The 21897-nt window shown below is 39.4% G+C and overlaps 4 protein-coding genes across 6 annotated transcripts; all 4 read left to right on the top strand.

Moving 5' to 3' along the window:
- The first annotated feature begins 138 nt into the window (after nucleotides 1–138).
- On the top strand, nucleotides 139–6686 carry hexa (hexosaminidase A (alpha polypeptide)). Of its 3 annotated transcripts, XM_034141716.1 has the most exons (15): nucleotides 143–457; nucleotides 1060–1164; nucleotides 1281–1346; nucleotides 2194–2240; nucleotides 2343–2453; nucleotides 2532–2633; nucleotides 2869–3001; nucleotides 3292–3472; nucleotides 3624–3710; nucleotides 3815–3887; nucleotides 4527–4573; nucleotides 5495–5622; nucleotides 5846–5936; nucleotides 6015–6122; nucleotides 6254–6686. In XM_034141716.1, exons 1-15 carry the CDS (start codon nucleotides 184–186, stop codon nucleotides 6315–6317), a joined length of 1617 nt encoding a protein of 538 aa, XP_033997607.1. In that variant the 5' UTR covers nucleotides 143–183; the 3' UTR covers nucleotides 6318–6686. The 3 variants fall into 3 exon arrangements, with proteins under 3 accessions (XP_033997606.1, XP_033997607.1, XP_033997605.1); XM_034141714.1 differs by lacking the exon at nucleotides 4527–4573 and having other exon boundaries at nucleotides 146–457; nucleotides 5442–5622; XM_034141715.1 differs by lacking the exons at nucleotides 5846–5936; nucleotides 6015–6122; nucleotides 6254–6686 and having other exon boundaries at nucleotides 139–457; nucleotides 4527–4701; nucleotides 5442–5618.
- Nucleotides 6687–11471: 4785 nt separating this feature from the next.
- nr2e3 (nuclear receptor subfamily 2, group E, member 3) lies at nucleotides 11472–13654 on the top strand. The gene is made up of 8 exons (XM_034141989.1): nucleotides 11472–11544; nucleotides 11740–11890; nucleotides 12010–12113; nucleotides 12163–12462; nucleotides 12690–12883; nucleotides 12976–13216; nucleotides 13297–13402; nucleotides 13522–13654. The coding sequence occupies exons 1-8, from the start codon at nucleotides 11472–11474 to the stop codon at nucleotides 13652–13654; spliced, it is 1302 nt and encodes a 433-aa protein (XP_033997880.1).
- A 1457-nt stretch (nucleotides 13655–15111) lies between these two features.
- Nucleotides 15112–18537, top strand: stoml1 (stomatin (EPB72)-like 1). The gene is made up of 7 exons (XM_034142140.1): nucleotides 15112–15421; nucleotides 16110–16216; nucleotides 16295–16444; nucleotides 17313–17516; nucleotides 17598–17802; nucleotides 17890–18090; nucleotides 18234–18537. The coding sequence occupies exons 1-7, from the start codon at nucleotides 15271–15273 to the stop codon at nucleotides 18428–18430; spliced, it is 1215 nt and encodes a 404-aa protein (XP_033998031.1). The 5' UTR covers nucleotides 15112–15270; the 3' UTR covers nucleotides 18431–18537.
- Nucleotides 18538–18868: 331 nt separating this feature from the next.
- On the top strand, nucleotides 18869–21861 carry LOC117491684 (cholesterol side-chain cleavage enzyme, mitochondrial). The gene is made up of 9 exons (XM_034141772.1): nucleotides 18869–19116; nucleotides 19347–19502; nucleotides 19643–19842; nucleotides 19954–20157; nucleotides 20296–20456; nucleotides 20542–20708; nucleotides 20900–20978; nucleotides 21081–21272; nucleotides 21364–21861. Exons 1-9 carry the CDS (start codon nucleotides 18869–18871, stop codon nucleotides 21484–21486), a joined length of 1530 nt encoding a protein of 509 aa, XP_033997663.1. The 3' UTR covers nucleotides 21487–21861.
- The last annotated feature ends 36 nt before the right edge of the window (nucleotides 21862–21897 follow it).

Below are 21897 nucleotides of genomic sequence, written 5' to 3' on the forward strand. Positions count from 1 at the left end.
ACTGTATCCTATTGTTTTACATTCAGATTAAGAAATACATAAAGAAAGAAAGAAAGAAAGAAAAACAACCAGCCTCACTGAAAAAAAGCACCCACACCTTAAACCCCGGTCACGTGACTGCTTGCTTTGGGCACCTGACCTGTTCAGCTTGACAGTGCAGTAGTTGCCTCTCAGTGGAGTAGTATGGAAGCCATCATGTGTATGCTTAGTTCTGGACGATGCACTCGTACACATTTGTATTTGCTTCTACTAATAATAATTGCTCTTGGCTTTCACACAGTGGAGGGAGTATGGCCACTACCGCAGACTGTCACCACCTCACCCGAGCGATACCCTCTGAACTCGCAGGCTTTCTACTTTGGATACGGAAGACAATCAGCCGCCAAACCAGGATGTTCTGTTCTGGATGCTGCATTCAAGAGATATTTTTCTCTAATATTTCAAGACTACACTTCTGGTAAGTGATGTGAGGTTAAAATGAGACTATGGCTAAACGAAAGTGAAGTTTAACACCTTCTTGGTTTAAAAATACTAACACAAATGGTAAATATTGACATAGGTAGTTTAATTTACGTGTTTGTGTGATACTTAAATATTACAATGTATTGTGATTGCACAAATTTGACTAATCTTATACTATGTATTATATACAAACAGAATGAGCAAAATACAGTAGGTTAAATCCTGTCTTTTTAAATGATAGTGCTAGCATTAATCAAAGATTATCTGGGGATTCAGACATTTAAGATGTTGTTATGGATGCCCTGTTTATTAGAGAAAAGTGCTCACTGGGTGTTTTTTGAATATTTTGTTTGTCATGTTGGCTTTTAAAGTAGTTCAATAGGCTTTGTAGAGACAGCAGCACAGCAGTCAGTCTGCCTACCTACTCAAAAACCCACCATGACAATGAACCAGTGCAGCAGAGCTTCATGTTTGTGTTGTAAAAAATACCACAGGTTATATTGTAGAATAACTTCAGTGTGATACAAACATAAAACGTTTACACAACTTTAACCAACTTACCAGTATCTGTAATAATTTTACTTTTATGACCAACAGGAAATGGTCCTCTGCGATTCAATCAGAATAAACCATTTACTGTTGAGGTCAGTGTTGACCATGATGATTGTGAGAGTTACCCCAATGAGGACTCTTCTGAGAGATGTAAGTATTGACATGTATCTGAGCCTGAGCACCACAGGTAAAGTACACGTTGGTAACAACTGTCCCAACTGTTGGAATTAGAGGCTTTACCTAACTTGCTGTTATTTATGTTACAGACAATCTGAGTGTATCTGCTGGAAAAGCATCTCTGAATGCAGAAACTGTGTGGGGTGCAGTAAGAGGTGATTATAGCAAATTCATGTATGTAAGAAACAACATTTGGAAACAAGAAATGAAACCAACAAAGCTTGTTCAGCAAGTTGCACGGGATATCTCGTGATTTATCAAAGCGACTATGACCTTGAAGCAGTGGCTGTACATGCTTTGGCTAACTTGTTGTATGACTGTGTTGTGATTGTTTGTCTTAAAATGGTCTGTAACTGTGCTACTGTGTTACCTATCTTGGGCCAGGACTCTCTTGAAAAATATATTTGTAATCTCAATGAGACCTATCCTGGTTAAATAAAGGTAAAATAAAAAAATAACCATTAGGGACCTTCATAGACACAATGTTGTCTCTTTTAGGATGGGACAGGGAATCTTAGGTGGGGAGATAGCAGGTTGACAGTATATGACACAGAGAAACGGTATAAATCATCCAAAACCTGAGGACCTAAAGATTAATTTAAGATGTAGCTCAAGTTTTTGTAGCCATAAATTAGTAAAAAAAAAAAAAACATTGTCTTTTGGTCATACTCCTATTCAAAATGTAAAGTGTGTATAAAGGTTTAGAAGATTAAATTGAAGTATATGATGGCCAATTCAATGTTTTACTATGTCTCATAAATTGATGCAGCATTACTGGATCGATTCCATTTGTTATAGCTTAACCCACATTTAAACCGGTGGATTATTACCTGTAACTGTGGTGTTATGGATCACTCTTTCCAAAAAGCAAGCATGACATTTTTTAGGTTTTTCTAGTTTTAAAAGTAGCCAACTAGAGCCTCTCTACAACTGTCAAATCCAACTAAATTGCAGAATTACTGACTGTTGATTATATGCTTTATATCCTCTGATTAAACACAGGTCTGGAATCCTTCAGTCAGCTGGTGTATCAAGATGAATATGGCTCAGTAAGTGCTCTAGAGTTAATATTTATCTTAAAACACAGTCTCACTTTGTCATAGTGCTTGACAATTAAATCTATTTTTTGTTTACCTTTTTTTTTCTTTTAGTATTTTGTGAACAAGACTGAGATTGACGACTTCCCCCGGTTTAAATTCAGGGGGATTTTATTGGACACTTCACGTCACTATTTACCAGTGACGGCCATTTTGAAAACTCTGGTAATAATAACTTGAAATGATCTGAACTTCAGCCTTGTGTTTCCATTCAATGGTATTAACATGTATCTTTCTTGTTAGGATGCAATGGCCTACAGTAAGTTCAATGTGTTTCATTGGCACATTGTTGATGACCCCTCCTTCCCTTACCAGAGCAGCACCTTTCCTGATCTTTCCAGTAAGGTATGTCATGTGGATGAAGCCAGCTGTATAGAAATGAGATGAGACCAGCTCAACCTGTTGAACCATGACTTTGCACATTTATTTGAACTGCAATGTATCTGCATTGTAGACGATTCTAACCTTTATTTTATAAAACCCTAGCTTTTAACTTAGTAGCCTGCTTGTGAATATATGCGGTAGGAAACTGTAAAAAATGTGCACCCACGCTGAACAAAGGCTTCTGGCTCTAATTCAGGGGGCTTTCCATCCGATGACTCACATCTACACACAGTCAGATGTGAGAAGGGTGATCTCACATGCCAGGCTTTGGGGAATAAGGGTCATTCCTGAGTTTGATTCACCCGGCCACACCCAATCCTGGGGAAAAGGTAACATTTATAAACAATTTCTTTATCCAACTGATTCCAGATACTTGATGTTTAACGTATAGAGGACTTGGCTTTATGCCTGGTTTTGGTCCTGAAGGAATCATGTCTGCCAAACCCTAAAAGGAAAGTCTATAAATAGCACAAAGACATGTAGGCTACTGAATCTTGTGTTACACGTCCTTCTCTGTGGCTATCAGTAGAAAAAAATTCCTGCACTCAACAGATAATGCAATACATTTATTTAAACAAAATGCTGAAGGTAATCTTATTGATAAATGTTTATCCCCCAGGGCAGCCTGATCTCTTGACTCCCTGCTACAGAGGTAGCACCCCTTCAGGAACCTTTGGCCCTGTCAACCCGGTGCTACCCTCCACCTATCAGTTCATGACTAAACTATTTAAGGAAGTGTCATCAGTGTTTCCTGATTCCTATATTCACCTAGGAGGGGATGAGGTGGGCTTTGGTTGCTGGTAGGTTGAAATATGATAGATCATTTAAATGCATGCCCACTGTTTTATCACCTGTTATTTTGTTCACATTCTTTACTGAATGTACATCTATTCATTTGTTTTCATCCTATTATCTAGTTTATGTTTAAGCTTAAAAACTCACGTCCCATAGGAAATCCAACCCTGATGTCCGAGCATTCATGCAGAAGATGGGATTTGGAGGAAACTTCCCCAAACTGGAAGCATTCTACATGGAGAGGTATGTTTTAAAATGCATCATACTGTACAATTTAGAAAAAGCCTGGAGAATTGCACCAACCAAAAAGTCATTGTTTTAAATGTCATTAATGTCTCTTCCCCCAGCATTGTGAATATCACTTCAGCTCTCAACAAGACATCTATTGTGTGGCAGGATGTGTTTGACTACCATGAACGAGTAAGTACACCCCCACAAATAATCCCTCTATAAATATAATATGAAACATGTAATTATTATGTTTTGTTAGTGTTTTCATATAAGCTCATATCTTTTTTATTTTTCATCAAAACATTGCAGTAATTTACACAATCAGTATTTGAAATTCTGTTATTTTTCATTTTTAATATTATTTATTTATTTAATTAAAATGTGTGTCCAAGTATCTGCATTCAATGAATGAGATAATTATTTAAAGCAAACATGAAACATATATTGGTCATAATAATTTCAAACATCTTTATTCTTGATGTTATTCCTGTAGTAGGTGGATCACTCAACGTTTTCCCTTTTAAGATATTTAACACGTTTTTTGTAAATGTTTGTGGACAGCTGCTGTCCGGTTCACACATGCTACCAATTTGTACATTCAAACTAAATTACCCCATTGGGGCTAAAATACAGTAGAATAAAACCTTATTAGCATCCTACTCTAATCCAATACATTTTTATGTAAAATACAAATCAGCAGAGTGAATGGTTTGAACCAGGTATATTTTAACAGATTATTGTGTGGAAAATAAAAGCAACGCTTGTGGGTTTTGGTCAGGGTTAGATCACCTTCAAATGAGTCTGATGGAGTATAGCATTGTGTTGCAGCGCAGCTCTCTGTCAGTGGTGGAGGTGTGGAAAGATGGCTGCTACCTGTGTGAAGTGCGCAGAGTGGCTAAAGCAGGGCTCAGGGTGATTCTGGCCTCCCCGTGGTATCTGGACCAGCCAGGGCCCACACACGACTGGGCCCGCTACTATACTGTGTGGCCCCTCGCCTTCAAGGGTCAGAACATAGCCTGTGTGCTGTGGCCAGTTGAAGTTTGACTTTCTGCTGTGATTTTTGTTGTGATAATAATAATTACCAGGTAAAACGTGGTTTCCTCTGAAGTACACACAGATTTTCTTTTTGTAGCCATACCACTAGGTGGCAGTGAAGACTGTTGTCCATTCATTTATGTCACAGAGACATAATCTGGTTCTCAATCCCTTAGAGTTTAATAATGGTATACAGAATGAAGCATAGTGTATATATAAATCATTTTACTTTTTTCTCAATTCTTATGGTGTGAACACATTTCAAAGGGCACCCAACTCAGAATTGTTGTGTAGTATGGAATTAGGACAGACAAAAGCACGTCATGGGAAATGCAAGCATATTTTGATACATTTCAAACCTGTTAACTCTCCTTGGTTAAAATATGATCATGGACTGTGCACAGCATGCTCTAAAATGGTAATATTTTTGGAAGAGGATATTAGAAAATAATATTCTGGCGAGGATTTTAGTGTGTTAACAGCCTAGTTTGGGGGAAGACTCTGCTTTTGCAACATAAAACAATTTTAAATAATCCATTTGGAATTCAGTTGCCGCATTGTGTGAACCATGTCTTGGTAGAAGCTTTTCCATGATGATAAAAGCTCATCAGTTTTTAAAAATAAAATATACTGAACTATAAAAAAGACAGGTCATTTGCAATATAGCACAGAAGGGCAAGACTGCATGTGGTTTGTCACCCTGATCAGATTCCTAAGGACACAGTGCTGCACATCTGGAAAGGCACTGTGCCGCTCTATAGGGCAGAGCTAAGCAGGATTACCAAGGCCGGCAGGAGGGTCGTGCTAGCTGCCCCGTGGTACATCAACCACATTGCCTATGGCCAGGACTGGCGCAACTCCTACACCGTGCAGCCACTGAACTTTTCTGGTGTGTTCATGTCCAAGTTATTTATTATATAACCTGGGTCAGTTATGGGCTGGTAGTGGGAGCATGTAGAGAACCTTTAAACATTGACCTGCTAAGTGTGTAGACTTGAAGTGGTGTTATAACTTTGAAGTGAAGTTTATGATTAATAGAAAATGTATTATTATCTCTAAATAAAACCCATCAGACTTTTAAATCAAAGCTTTTCACTGTCTTCCCCTCACAGGCACTGATGAACAGAAGAAGCTGGTGATAGGGGGTGAGGTCGCCATGTGGGGGGAGTATGTTGACGCCACCAATCTCCATCCACGTCTTTGGTACGTGATTAAAAAGACAGTGCAGCAACAATTGCATGACATGCATGAAATCCCTCTAAAATAAATCACTTGTCACAGGCCGAGGGCAAGCGCTGGAGCAGAGAGACTGTGGAGTGATGAACAGCAGACCTCAAGTGTAGACAAGGCGTTTCCTCGCTTGCAGGACTTTCGCTGCTTGCTCGTGAGGTACTCTAACTTTTTTTTCCCCAGGTCCGGTAAAGAGATTTATGCTGGCACAGTTTAACAAGACACTGTGCTCTTTGTAATAATCTTTGCTTTTTTACACATTAATGTTTCTGCTTCCCTTTCTTCTCAAGGCGTGGCATCCGGGCAGAGCCTCTGTTTGTCGGACATTGCAAACACGAGTACCAAGGTATTTGAAGATTCTGGATGGATTGAACTAATAACTAACTAATTCTGTTAAAAGTTGCCTTCTTTTAAAGTGGTGTTACATCTTTATACATTTTGAATGCATTAATGCTTTCTCAGGGATTTTCTTATTATCTGTATTTTGTGATTTTCAGTTATCCACTCTTTATTTTTTACCTTTAAAAATGTATTCATCACAATAATGAACTGTTAACAATAACCTTATTTGGAAGAACCCAAAGTGCCACACTGTAATGTTGAATTGAACTTGATGAATGCAAAGTATAGAATATTGATTTTAAATGTAAATATTAACACAGCCAGTATGCTGCAGTATGTACTATTTCACTGAAACTAAATAAAATAATGTTGCTCTGAAGACTTGGTCAGTTATTATTCTTCCAAACAGCTGTTACTGTAATACTACTGCTAAAAAAGCACAAAACAAACACATTGAATACATCTTTCACACAAATTGGCAGTTTAGATGCAGATACAGGTACTTTGATGTGTTATTGGTGGAAACAAAGCAGACATGGCAAGAACATGTACACTTCACAAACAAACTCAACTCAATGTTCAGAAAGGTTGTTACAAAAAAGGATATCGTCATTAAAATCCTTTAGCTCCTAGATTGCCCAAAACACCTCAGTCCGCCAACTTTTCTTGGATACATGCTAATACATTTTTCCTTAATTCTACTTTGATCAGATATAAGGGAAACATTCGCTGTGAACATACTTTTATAAAACAGGCAAAGGGCATCTGTCTCCCTCTATAGAGTAAAGGGTGTTTTGTCATGGCACCCTCAACGTTAGGCCAGTTTTCAGTGACTTGGACCAGGGAAGCTTAAACAAGCGGTTGTGAACACTCACTGTCAAAATGGCCATACATTTTAGTTTCTGACTGACTACATGAAAACTCTAAGAGGATCCTGTTATTCTGTCCTTCTGCTGACACTATTGATCAGTTATGTGTTTAGAAATGTTTAGTATGTGTTGTTTCTAGTGGCATTACAATTCACACACACTGTAAAAACCTTGGCCAGGCCATGAGATAAGTTATAGAATAAGATATGTGACTGGATCGAACCAAGACCTTCCGATTCGTGGACGACCGCTCTACGTCCTGAGCTTTATATATACAGTCTATGGTCCTGAGTCACAGCCGCTCCAATGTAGTCACATCAGTATTAATTTGACATTCAAATTTATGGTCATTTATTATAAAAATGTTCTGCTTTATCTATGCAAAAGAGTATGCACATCTATTAAAAGGACATAACCCAATAAGGCTCTCAGTTCCTTTGTCAGCGAAAATATGGATCTTCTCTCACTGATGTTGATTTTCTTATTGAGTTGAGCCGACATGACTTTGGTACGGACTGAGACAACTGATTTTCTCATTGTATGGATTACAGTAGTGGCAGCAGATGGCAAGGCGGGGCAATCCCTGGTAGCCCCAGTGCTGACACCTCAATCCTTCCGCTCCATCTGACTTGGGGGTGACAACAGGAATTGCTGAAGTGAACCTACAAAGCTTAACCGTGTGTACTTGGACTCAGGCAGTCATCCTGAGTGCAGTGTCACAGAAGCTTATGCTGTTACAGCAGGCATAAGATTATCCTGCTGGGACATTGAACTGCCTTCATTCACTAGAAATGAACTTTTCCTTTGTGTTAGTTTTTTAAGTCTTGAGATAGTTGTCGAGTTTTGTTGGAGTTTTGATCGACTGTCAAAATAAATGATAGTTCTATCAAAGTCCTAGATTGATTTAGGGTTCAAAACTCATAATCAGATTAAGACATATTTTATGCCTTTGCAACTCGGGCACCTGTTCCATGTCCACGAAGAGGACAGCAACAACTCTATAAGTTAATCTCACTCTTTGACAACACTACAAACAAGGAGCTTATATAAAAAAGCTGCTTAGAGTGACAGAGGTTTGTGAACTAGCATTCAAGGTCATCCTCTGAAGGATAACAAATATGCACATATGTGCCTTTACATGTTTAATGCGCTGCAACGGACCACAGTGAAAAAGCTAACTCGTATATGGAATATAATATATCTAAAGATAAATCGCTCTTGAATAAATTAAGGGCTAATCATGACAAGCATCTGAGCGAGGGATTACCAGTGACGTGTGTTCAATCACCTACAGGGCTCTGTCATCATAAATGTTCCCACTAAATACATAATCGTCCAGCTGGCTCATAGCAGTGTGTTACTAAAGATTGTCTGCATCTTTGCAACAATCACAGGGCTGAGGAGTGAAGAGACGTGACAGTTATCCCTGCCAGGCAAAACCTCAAAGCAGCACTGAGCTGACGGCGACAGCATCTTACCTGTGCCGACCACTAGAGAATCATAAACAAGAAAATAAAGGACTATTATATGTTTGACTATGATAGAAATCTTAAGAATCATTGCTGTAGAGGACTATTAACAGTGATCAAAACGTTCAGATTTAGATACTTTAGTCGTTTCTGTCTGTCTAGTCTAGTGTGCATAAACTTCCCTAACATTGTCCAATCACAAGAGGTGTTCTGATGCCATGTTTGAAGTCTTTTTTACAACTGTTCTAACAAATGTCCCCTCCAGTCTGGATACAAGGTGATATAGAATATTCAATATGGCCCTTTTGTTTTAGTTCTCGTCATCTCGCCTCTCCTCTCACTCCCCTGTTTCATGCAGGCAAACAGCCTTGTAGCTTTAGCAGTCTTTCCCCACAGCTGTGTATTGGTCTGACTCTTGATAGTTGATTCGGCTTGCCAAAAACGTTCATAAAACAATCTCTTCTTCAGATAATAACAGGACCAAGCTGACACATAGTGTCAGAGAGCAGTAAGGACAACCTGGAGTCCATCTTATCAGGTGGATAGCTCCAATTATTCCCTGCTAGGAACAGAGCTTGCTTTGATTTGTCATCGAATGTTGATTATTCTCTTAGGAATAGTTCAATATTGAGGAGAGAGCAAGAGAAACTCAGAGTAGGCTGGGCAGAGGCTTTATCACTACGGTGTCATATGTCTATACAATAAATCTTCTGTGTCTGACATCAGTTCGAAGCTCTCCTTTGTGCTCCATGTGTTCCTGCTCTTTGCTCCAAGAATTCCATCACACAATATACTACAGGACAAGCTACCAGAGCTGTTGGCATCAGGTTGTGAATATTTGTGTAAACTGTGGTATGTTAATTTGCCTTGGGTGGGCATGCTAGTCAAATAGTTGTTTGTTGTGCAAAAGGCAAAGCAAGGTAAGTTTGTATGGCACCTTTCAACTCAGTGTTTTACATTATAATATATGGTAGGCTATTTGAAGTGCTTTACATAAAGCTCAGCCGTGCACAACTTAAAACAAAGTGTACGAACATAACGAGTAGAATAATAAAAAACTGAATAAAACATTACACCTGCTAAATCTTTAACTGTGAAAGCACAAGAGGTACAAAAGACAGTTTATTGCGTACTATAATAAAACCATTGCAACTTTTGGAGCCTTTGAGACAATCTAACCTGTTTTGTTTCGGTTTCAGGATTACAAAACTGATTCAGACAACAGATTCAAAAGGGTCTGTGAGCATAGCCCCCGTAGACTGCACCTAGTTTGTAATCCTTTATACACCAGTTAAGTCAAACAGAAAGAGCTCTGTTTTCAATACCACTTTGTTTTCCTAAAATCAAGAGTGACTTAGCAAGGATAACAGAAATCAGTCTGTGGACACAGCAGGCAGTCACATTCTTATATTTAGTGTCTTTGCCCAGTTTGATCTGATTAATGAGCTGAGCTACATGCCATGAGCTGCATGCAACAGTGACACAGTCATCACTGTAGCTTGATAGACCAGTACAGGAACAAACAAGCAACGTTTTTGATGTTTTTTGACATATATTTGATACCTCCCACTGTGTATAAGTGAGGAAATCAGTACCTGCAAGAGCTATAAACTTGCACAAACATTTGGGTTACCAATTAGGCAGCAAGAGGCTCCAGAGAGCACTCACCATATGGCAGAGGAATGGAATTAAGGGTCAACTTGTTGCTGCTCTTTGAATCTCTGTACTAATTGTTTTTCTCATCACCCCCATTCGCGCTCCCCCTCTAAGAAGACCACATTTCATGGAAGGTTAAGCTACTTTGCTGCTTTCGGGTGGCTGTATTCTCCTGAAGCCATTAGTGTCCCTGACAGGGCCAATATGGCACAGTCTGGTGTTAGTCTACCCGGTAACAGTAAACTGAGACACATAATGTTTACTAGAACTAGGACAAATTACCCATATTGTAATGTTTTGTTTCCTTTGATTAGTAGTTAGTAGACTATTTCACTTGTTGACTAGAAGTAAACTTCTAAAACCTCAAGTCAGCCTCGTGGGCAGAAGTTCATGACGATTGTAGCCAGCTTAAGCATATTGACAATTGCTAAAACATGTGAAGCGTCTTCGCCTGTAAACCTTCTTTAGCTTTTCTTATAACATAAATGTATGTCGGTATATGTATAGGTCTCAGAATCAGCTATTTGTGAAAGGTTCAATAGGAAAAAGGAATAATTGAAACAACAATTTTAATCGATGTTAATCTACAGAGAAACTGATGATCTTTACTATGCAGCAGCCACATTTATGAAGCCATTTGGTAACAAAGTTGGTGAGGAGTTCAAATATATTTTGTTTATTTTGTTTTCAGTGGTCACCTTTGTGTAATCCAGTTATGCATGTAGGAGGTGTGACTGATTGATTTACCCATAAAGACAGTAAAGATTAAGAGGATGACAAATCAGCATTTGCTTACACAGCGCCTAGTGCTAATCTCCTTGTCTTCCTTCAGAAAGCCCCCAGACGTCTCACACTCGTTCTGGCAGAGAGAAAGAAAGAAGAAGAAGAAGTAACTCTATTGACCCCCCATTACATGAGAAACGACCAGAGAAGGACAACATCCCTGGATCAATATCATCGATCATTTCTGGAGTAACTCTCTGATGACCACTGAAGAAATTAAGCTTTAACTAGAGCATTTAATAGAAACAATTACAAATGTGCTTTATAGACATTACCATGCGTCAAGACTTCACATGACAAAAATGCTTTGATCCAGCTGGGCATTTCACAAAAATACTTTATCCAGAAGAGGAAATACTTCTAGGAAGTTCAGATATCAGAAACTGAAAATGGAGGACCACCTGAGAAAAATGAACCAGTTTTCTTCGGACACATCTAATGACTTCACAGATGGACTGCAAGGTGAGCCACGATGCAACAACATTTAAAAAAAAAAATATTGCAAATATTTTATACAGCAAATTATGTCGTACGAATAATTATCTTTACAATAGTTGTTTGTATTGTTTATACCATATACCATAATGAGACTAAAAAAAAATATCTGTTCATTTTAGTCATCGATTGATCCTAGTTTCTCCTATCTGTCCTCTACAGAAATGAATCCAGTCCCAGGTAAAGCACATGGCCACAGTCTGCTGTGTAACGTGTGCTCTGACTCCAGCAGTGGAAAACATTATGGCATCTACACGTGCAATGGCTGCAGCGGCTTCTTCAAGCGCAGTGTAAGACGAAGAATCATCTACAGGTTAGCACTTTTATCTAATAAGGTATAGACATAATTGTAACATGTATGATAGGGAAATACAACTGGTGTAATAAGTCATTATTTGTATTTTAACACACTACTTGTTGTCGATATCACAGGTGTCAGGCTGGAACAGGCAGGTGCCCTGTAGACAAGGCTCATCGAAACCAATGTCAAGCTTGTCGATTGAAGAAATGTCTCCAAGCTGGCATGAACAAAGATGGTGAGTTTACTAGTGTATTACATGTGCATACAATATTTCTGTGGCTTAGACTGTTTTCATAAGATATATTTAATTGTCTTTTCTCCAGCTGTGCAGAATGAGCGACAGCCTCGGAGCACAGCCCATGTGAGTCTAGACTCTCTAAGTGACCCTAAAAGAGAGCATCTGGCCACCACACAGGAGCTCACTTCCTCTGCTAGCTACGCATCAGTCATCTGCAGACCCCTGGTCACTTCCTCTGTCCCCTCCTCTGCCGCCATGCAGCCCTGCAGCAACCCCAACAACTACCAGCGCTTTATGGCCAGCCTGCTGACTGCAGAGACCTGTGCAAAACTGGAGCCCCAGAATGGTGAGATCTTATGAAAGAAGTTAACTTAAGGTGGACACAAGGACTTTACTAATGTTTTGAAATACATGTTTTTATTTGGTTTGGCTTCTTATGTCTATGATAAGGGGAGGTTTGCCTTTAAAGATGAGAACAAGAGTAACCTAATCATAATAATACATTTCAAACTTTACAATAATGTACTCCCAGTAGCCTTATTGTTTGTGCGACTCTCTTTTTCTAATGCACAGCGGAGGAGAATATTGATGTCACAACCAATGATTCAAAAAGAGATCGGACTCCCTCTGACTGTCGTATGTCCCCGTACGCCTCCAGCAGCAGCTGCTCAGAGAGTATATATGAGACATCAGCACGACTCCTCTTTATGTCTGTCAAGTGGGCAAAGAATTTGGCAGTTTTTGCTCACTTGCCATTTCGAGACCAGGTGAGACTGACTGACACATTTTTGTATATTAACCAAACCATTTAAACATACATAATGTGGACTGATAACATGCATTTCTGTGACATCCTTAGGTGATTCTGCTTGAGGAAGCTTGGAGTGAGATGTTCCTCTTGTGTGCCATCCAGTGGTCCCTGCCCATGGACAGCTGTCCTCTTCTGTCTCTGCCAGATCTTTCTCCCACACATCAGGCCAAGACCAGCCTGCCCAGAGTTGACCTGCGTGTCATTGAAGAGGTCTTTAATCGCTTTAAGGCCCTGGCTGTTGACCCCACTGAGTTTGCTTGCCTGAAAGCCATTGTACTCTTCAAGCCAGGTGATGAGATCTTCCCCTCAGAAATATTAATTTGTTATTGAATGGACATTGTAACCAATTGTATGCTGTTTTACCTGCAGAGACAAACAGCCTCAAAGACCCGGAGCAGGTGGAGAATCTGCAGGACCAGTCACAGGTGTTACTAGGTCAGCACATCCATTCACTATACCCCAGCCAAAGTACCAGGTGAGCCTATCTCTCTCTATGATCTACAAACATAACAACACCTGGAGTATATCCAGTTTGTCATATAAAAGCCCAAACAGAAACGTGATGTTAACTCTCGTTTGTTCTTGTCTATAAAGGTTTGGGAGACTAATACTTCTGCTGCCATCGCTCCACTCTGTGAGCTCGGAGAAAATAGAGCAGCTGTTCTTTCACAGGATCATCGGCAACACACCCATGGAGAAACTGCTGTGTGACATGTTCAAAAACTAAGACCCTAATGAAAACAAGCACACTGGAAGCCAAATCCAGTTCACGCTCAAGAAACATGTTTTCTGTTTGATTGTTTGGTACCACTTTACAATAAGACTACCCTTATAAAGGGTTTACGAATAGTTTGTAATTCATCTATTAATTAGGTTGTGAACACTTTATAAATAATTAATAAGCTTTTACAAGACATGAGATAAACAGGGCAACTGTGACCGGTTGCTTGCCAAATAGTGACCCCACATTTATCTGTACTGCTAAGCCTTATATTGGCTACCTAGCTTACTTATTCTTCTTAATCAGGCAGCATCCTTGGTATCTGTTGTTCATTGAGTTGATTCTCGCTAAGTAGCCAATATAAGGCTTAGTCATCTTGCCAAATAGTGAGCCTGTGTTGATGTTTGAAAACTATGTTAGAACTGGTTTATAAATGGTTCTTAATGATTAATAAAGTGTTTACAACCTAATTCATAACCTAATTATAAACCCTTTATTAATCCTTTATAAGGGTAGTCTTATTGTAAAGTGATACCGATTGTTTTTTATATTCTGGTTATGACTTTCAAATTCAACAACACATCCCTTTTTACCAAATAAATGTTAAAAATACCACAGAAGGAAACTTTTTCCCCACCATAAGTCAACAAGTATGCACCCATCAAAGTTTATTGTATTCTAAATAAGTATACCAGGTTAAATTCAGTGATTATTACTTTGTAAATATTGTAAATAATGTGTATGCGAAACATCACATTGTTATGTGTAGGAACCGAGTTGAAAGGAAGCACGTTTTTTATTAAAGTAAATGAAAATGAACATAATATGTATTTTTGAATAGTTGTCCTAAATGAATCTAAATTGTGTATTTGTTTGTTTATTTTTGAACAAGTTTTCCAAAAGACCTATATTCCAAAAATATGCCATAAAAGAACAGAACTATACATAAATGTCTGGTGTGTATAAAAACAAATTATGATATTCAAGTCTGACCGTGTCTAGCTTTAGCTTATTACAGATACATTGGAAATGTTCTGCTTATGTAACAAGACATTGCAGTGCATACATAGCAACGATTTGTCTGAGGTTATTTAAAAGAAAGCCCTCACAAGGTTTTTTTCTGTTTCATATATTTCACTCACTATATATCTTTGGTCACAATTTATAAAAAAGGTTACCATCCATATTGGCCACACAAATCAAATACTGAACTGGACTGTACAATAAAGAGAATCTGGACAGAGCACCCATTGGACCGAAAATACAATAACCTACATTTGACTGTTAAAGTAATCCAGTATCTAACTGCAAATATATGTTTAATGTGAGATCTTGAAAGACAAAGATGTATAACCTTGTGCTATGTTCTAGTTTTAAGCACCATCTGGGCTACAGTAAGTTACGTTAGGGGGCGGTAATGAGCAGATGCACTGATGAACAGGAGCCGTCAGTAAACACCGAGAAGAAGAGCCGTACCAAAACACGGAAGACCTTTCCGTTAGAAAGGAATGTAAAGCGTCCATTTAAATAACCAACCAGGAGGTTCGGTTGACAGTTGAAGCGGAGTTTGATAATTAATATGAAGTTGATTTAAATAGGAAATACCATTGTTTTACCGCATAATGTTCAGCAAGTCGTACACGCTGCTCCCTCAGGGGGACTGTCCCAAGACTCCGGGCCTGTTCGTGGACCCTGTCAGCTTCACACAGCGAGGACCCCACAAAGGCTTCTCCTTCGACAACATCCCCAATGTCTCTGAAAACGACTTCACTGGTAGGCAGCTTACATTAACTATAGAAAAATATAGAAAATAATAAGTGACCATAAGGGTTGACAGTGGGTTAAAGTCCAACAAACCAACCCCAACTATTATAGTGCAATAATAACAGCATATTGATATATTTCCTTGTTTCAATAAGAGCGATTTACTCTTAATGATCAACAATATGTTGTTAAAGTGTTATTACTGCGTAGTTCAGTGTCTCCCTGTACCTGTAACTGTGTTGTCCCCAAGGGAAATGTGCCTTGCACCGAGGTGATCACAATCCATACGCACTTAACATAAAATACAATACAAAAAAACGATGCCAAAACGCAACAAAAATAAATTAAATATGCATTAAGCTAAGGTTGGATAGCTTGCAGGAAACAGCTTGGTTACAATTAGAAAACATAACATCCTGAAATATAGTCTCTATGAGTGAATCTCCAAGGACACTGGGATATGAGCCCTTCCCATAATGCAATTCAAAACCATTATTAACAAGGCCCTTCCTGCCCAATGAGACACCATCTTCCAAACCTCACACTCAGTCAGTTTGTAATACAGGTTTTCTGTTCAAATGGTTTAGTCTACATTCCTAATTTAAATAATTTAGTTTCAGAAATGTACCCTTTAAGATACTACAAAATGTTTCACATGCTGACTGGTGTACTAAAAAATAAATGTTCTTTCTTTAAGATGCCTCCCAAGGATGGCTGTCCTGGATCTGCAACCTGATTGTCATCTTATTTGTCTACATCTTCACCTTCATAACATTTCCTATAACAGGGTGGTTTGTACTGAAGGTAAGGCGAAATTATCACATTAGGTACTCCCTATAATGTCCACTCTTAATAAACAACCAACTCTTTTTTTGTCTGTAGACGGTGCCTAACTACCAGAGGATAGTAGCATTTCGTCTGGGTCGAGTTGGTCCTCCAAAGGGTCCTGGTATTGTCCTCGTGCTGCCTCTCATTGACCAGTGGCAGAGAGTAGACCTGCGCACCCGTGCTTTCAACATCCCTCCCAGCCAGGTAAACCACTATACTGAGTTCATAACTAGTACATTTACATGCTGTAGCACTGAAAGCAATGCAGAAAACTACATCAAGTCTTTACTAGCTAAACTATTACAAATTAAAGTATGAGTAACATTTATCAGCATTGCCTTAAAACAGAAATCAGTCATAAAAGCTTCCCATTACCCATTGAATATATTTTGAACCGTAGTAAGAGTGTGGAGTTTGTGCCCAATCACTCTGTTTAGAGTGCATTAACAGTTAATCTGTTATTCGCCAGTTGAAACAGCCGTAATGATTACAGGAAGCAAAATGTCTCTTGATTTAGTTTGCCCTGCAGGTGGCACTCTTGGTGCACTGTTGATCCGTTTGAAACTGGAGAATGTAAATGGATACTCAGAGATCTATAAATGATTAGTTTGCCAGCACATCAGCTGACACTTAACGATGTAACCTCATGCTGCCTGCAATTCATTTCAAAATGATTATTCCAAATGTTTTGTTTTTTCCAGCTTAAACGTAAGAATTAAATGCAAATAGATGTCTTATGCTAACATTTAGTTTTTTAAAGTTCAATCAATTAACACAATTACTTTACAAGTAGTTTTTATAATTTATGTGTGTACATTTTTTAATCTTCACTGCATTTTACTAAAGCTTTTACATTTCAATAAAGCTAAAGTGTCAAGCTCATGCCACACGTTTCTCATCAGTGCCAAGACTCTCCTTGAGAGCAGGCAGCATTTGTCAACATACAGTTTATTCAGCATTACACTTTAAATACGTCTTAGTCTGCATCAGCTTTAAGAATTAAGACTCCAAATTCTTTAACTAATGTTAAATGACCGCAGCATTCATCTTAAATGTAATTCTGCTACTGTAGGTGATCACTCTGGATGGCGGTGAGTTGTTAGTGGGAGCAGACATCCAGTTCAGGATCTGGAACCCCGTCATGTCCGTACTCTCAGTCCAGGACCTGAACGCCTCAACCAGGATGACGGCACAGAAGGCTATGACCTACCTCCTGGCCAAGAAGACTGTCAGGGAGATCCAAACTCAGAGAGTTAAACTGGGAGAATATCTTGTGGTGAGAATACACTGGACCTACTCTATCTGCTGACTCTTCACTGTATCAGGTCAAACTAACATCCTTAAATGTTTTGTACAGACGGACATAAATGAGATGACTCAACCCTGGGGGCTGGAGGTGGACAGGGTTGAGCTTGCTTTGGGCTCTGTACTCAAAGCACCGGAGCAAAGCCCCTCTGCACCCCTCACCATGCCCCCTGCTGTGCCTGGACTGGAAGGTCTCACTGACCCTATTCAGCAGTTGGCCATGCACTTTTTGGGTGGCATTCAACAGCCTCAACAAGGTATGGATCTACATGTAAATAACCGTTTTTATATAACATATACTGAATCTGATGTTGAGTAATACATCTGTTGCTTTTCCTATTCAGAGGACTGCATAACTTTTACAGATGAGCTCAGCAGTGCAGCTCAGACTGTCATGGCCGCACCACGTTCTGTTGAAGAGCTGCTGGACGCCGTCAAGCTCCTGCTCTCTGAGGCTTTGGTCCACCAGGTTGGGGCCTGCTTCCAGTTTGATGTGAGCTCGGAGGATGGACATCATCACAATTACTTTGTGGATTTGAGCCAAGGTAGTGGTTTCTATATTGCACTTAATAGAGAAATCCCATTGAGATTAGTGTTCCATTTGTCTAATAATGCTGATGTGAGAAGCAAACAAAAATACTGTTACATTAATATTAAATATCTCCCTCGCTCTGTGTGTGTTCTGTAGGCAGCGGTGCAGCTGGAGCAGGGTCTCTGTGCAGAGAGCCAGATGTTACACTGAGCATGAGTGACAGCGACCTTCTGGCCATGTTCCAGGGAGTGCTGCGACCGTTTTCTGCTTACACCAGTGGCAGACTGAAAATCCAAGGAGATATTGATACTGCCATGAAGCTGGAAGAACTCATAAAGTTACTTAAGAAATAGGGATAAGATTGGCATTTGTAAACGTATTTATTAAGTCTTTAATTTAACCTGTACAGTGCCTGCTTTTTATGTATACATTGATTACATAATAAACTGATTTACTTTTATGGACTTGTCTTTCTTCACAATGATGTTTAAAACAAAAACTCTGAAGGTGTTAAGGTCTAGTGTAAGTTTGTGTTTATACAAAGAAGATTGCATGGGCCATGATACAAGGTAAAATATTCAGTAAGTAGTAGAGCTCAACATACCCACACATACTGCATTGTGGGGTATTCTGTTACTGTACCTATCTACTGTAGAGATTAACTGGGGAGCCCTGATCTGCCCAGCAAGGAGGAACAACTATTTAGACCAGCCTCCTTGTTTTGCAACAGATGTCCCTGGGAGATCCAGAGTAGCTGCTGAAGGTAAAGCAGAGTGAGAATTGATGTTGACATGATGGTTGGGTGGAGTGTGTGGCGCAGTCCGGTAATGGTGCTGACAGCCGGTGTGCGCTGCAGCAGCAGTGTGCCGGCAGTCAGACAGGCGTACTCAGACAGCAACATGGTCAGGCCTTTCAGTGAGATTCCTGGACTGTGGAAGAATGGAGTGGCCAACTTGTACAACTTTTTGAAACTGGATGGCTTTAAAAACCTTCACCGTATCATGTTGCAGAACTTCAACACTTATGGACCCATTTACAGGTATGGAAGATTGCAAAAATAGTAGATAATAGCTATACATGACACTACGGTATCGAATAATTAGAAAACAACAACATAAGCAGGCACAAATAATGATGACACGTTTTAAATGCATTTTCTGGTCTAAATATAAACATTTATGTTCTTGAAAAACAGTAGTCCATGTTTTCTGAAAACGAGGCTGTCATGTCATGTTTGTGCCTCTTTTCCTTTTACTTTCTGTATGTCAGGGAAAAAGTAGGTTATTACGAAAGCGTTAATATCATCAATCCTGAAGATGCGGCTATCCTGTTCAAAGCGGAGGGCAATTACCCTAAAAGACTGAACGTTGAAGCCTGGACATCATACAGAGACTACAGGAATCGCAAATATGGGGTTTTACTAAAGTAAGTGCTCTCTTTACCCACCTGTATGAATTCTGTTTCACCAATATATTGACACTTTCATGGAACCAAGTGTTTAACCAATTGCCATAACATTGCGCCTATTAGTTTCTTGTCTAAGTTAGTATCCAATCTTTCCACAGGAATGGAGAAGACTGGAGATCAAACCGTGTGATTCTGAACAAGGAGGTGATTTCCCCAAAAGTGCTGGGAAACTTTGTTCCTTTACTGGAGGAAGTGGGCCAGGATTTTGTGGCCAGAATTCACAAAAAGATCATGCGAACCGGCCAAAACAAATGGACCACTGACCTCTCTCAAGAGCTCTTTAAATACGCACTGGAGTGTAAGACTACTTTTTCTCTCTTTTGATATAAAACTATAATGTATTTTACTCTCCGTGTTGGCCAGTCCCATTTTATTCTCACATATTCTTTGTTTTCTCTGTTTTACACAGCTGTGAGTTCAGTGCTGTATGGGGAGCGTCTGGGTTTGATGCTGGACTACATCGACCCTGAAGCTCAACATTTCATCAACTGCATCACCGTCATGTTCAAGACTACCTCACCCATGCTGTACATACCTCCTGCTCTGCTGAGGATGGTTGGAGCGAAGGTATGGCGGGACCATGTGGAGGCTTGGGATGGGATCTTCAACCAAGGTAAGACATTTTAAATATTGTTTGACTGTCACAAATAGACTCTAAGTTCTGTTTTTTAAAAGAAACTTCTTCTAGTTTTTGATTGCACTGTGCACATTGCAGTTTATAATTTAATTTGTATTATTTGTCATATATCAGCGGACCGCTGCATCCACAACATCAACAGGCAGTTACGTCTGGAAGCTGGCACTCCGAAGAAATACCCAGGAGTCCTGGCCAGCCTGCTCATGCTGGACAAGCTCTCCATTGAAGACATCAAGGCCAGCATCACTGAGCTAATGGCTGGAGGAGTAGATACGGTAAGTAAAACATTAGAAATATCCTTTACTTCCCAGAATGTGACTTATTTTTAGCTTACTGCTTGATTCTGTTTGTGTGTTTCAGACTTCTATAACACTGCTGTGGACGTTGTATGAACTAGCGAGGCACCCCAACCTCCAGGAGGAGCTGAGGGCGGAGGTGGCTGCAGCGCGGGCTGAAAGCCAGGGAGACATGCTGGAGATGCTGAAGCGCATTCCATTGGTCAAAGGAGCTTTGAAGGAATCACTGAGGTGAAACAAAGATTGCATTGCCACACATACAACATTGTTAATGATAGGCTAGGGATGGTACTGTAGATGTCAATTTTTTAGGGGCAAAGTTTGCCTCTTTCAGTTATGTAGTAATACTTTCCTTACTAACTAGATGGCAATTGTGTCGTCCACAAAGTTCCTAATATAGACTTTTTACCTTGATCCCTTAGGTTACACCCGGTTGCAGTGAGCTTGCAAAGATATATAACAGAAGATATCATCATTCAAAACTACCACATCCCAGCTGGGGTAAGAGGCAGTTACAATTATATATGATCTAATAATGTTTTTGTGTTTGCTTACGTTATGGCAACTGCTTATCTTTCTGTGTTTTCTTTTGGTTGTGTTTAGACTCTGGTCCAGCTAGGACTGTATGCAATGGGAAGAGACCCCAAAGTGTTTCCCCGTCCGGAGCAGTATCAGCCCTCCCGCTGGCTGAGGACAGAGACGCACTACTTCAGGAGCCTGGGCTTCGGCTTTGGCCCCCGTCAGTGTTTAGGACGCAGAATAGCTGAGACCGAGATGCAAATCTTCCTCATCCATGTGAGATAAACAGAGAATAAGATGTATTTCTATATGTTGTGTCTCATTTACACAGCACTGTAACTGTGTGTATTATCTCCTGTCTTTGCAGATGCTTGAGAACTTCAGAGTGGAGAAAGAACGCCATGTGGAAGTGCAGAGTACCTTTGAGCTCATCCTCTTACCAGAGAAACCGATAATGTTGACTTTGAAGCCCTTACATATTAGTCAGTAACAACAACTTAGAGAGAAATGTTTTGTGCATGATAAGCCAGACCTTTATCACACAATTGTAAAAGGCTTCCCAAAGCATTTAAATACTAAATAACTACTGATAACCTAACATGTTGATGGAAAGCAAGGAAACATTAGGAAAGAAAAATCTAATAACCTTCAAGAACAATTTACCTCTGTAATTCAATAACTAATGAAACATAACTATATATTATGTACTGTATATTACTCAATGAGTAATTGTACAAGTGATGGTAATGTGTAGTGTTTGTGTGTAAAATATTTCAAACAATTTCCTGATGCTTTATTCTGTGTGCACATGGCAAAGGTATTTAAAAAATATCTCCAAAAGATTAATAAAATATTTGATTCAAAATATGTTTTGTAAAATGTATTTTTTTTCTTTTTTTAG

The sequence above is a fragment of the Trematomus bernacchii genome, unplaced genomic scaffold (genome assembly GCF_902827165.1).
Source record: "Trematomus bernacchii unplaced genomic scaffold, fTreBer1.1, whole genome shotgun sequence".
Lineage (NCBI taxonomy): Eukaryota > Metazoa > Chordata > Actinopteri > Perciformes > Nototheniidae > Trematomus > Trematomus bernacchii.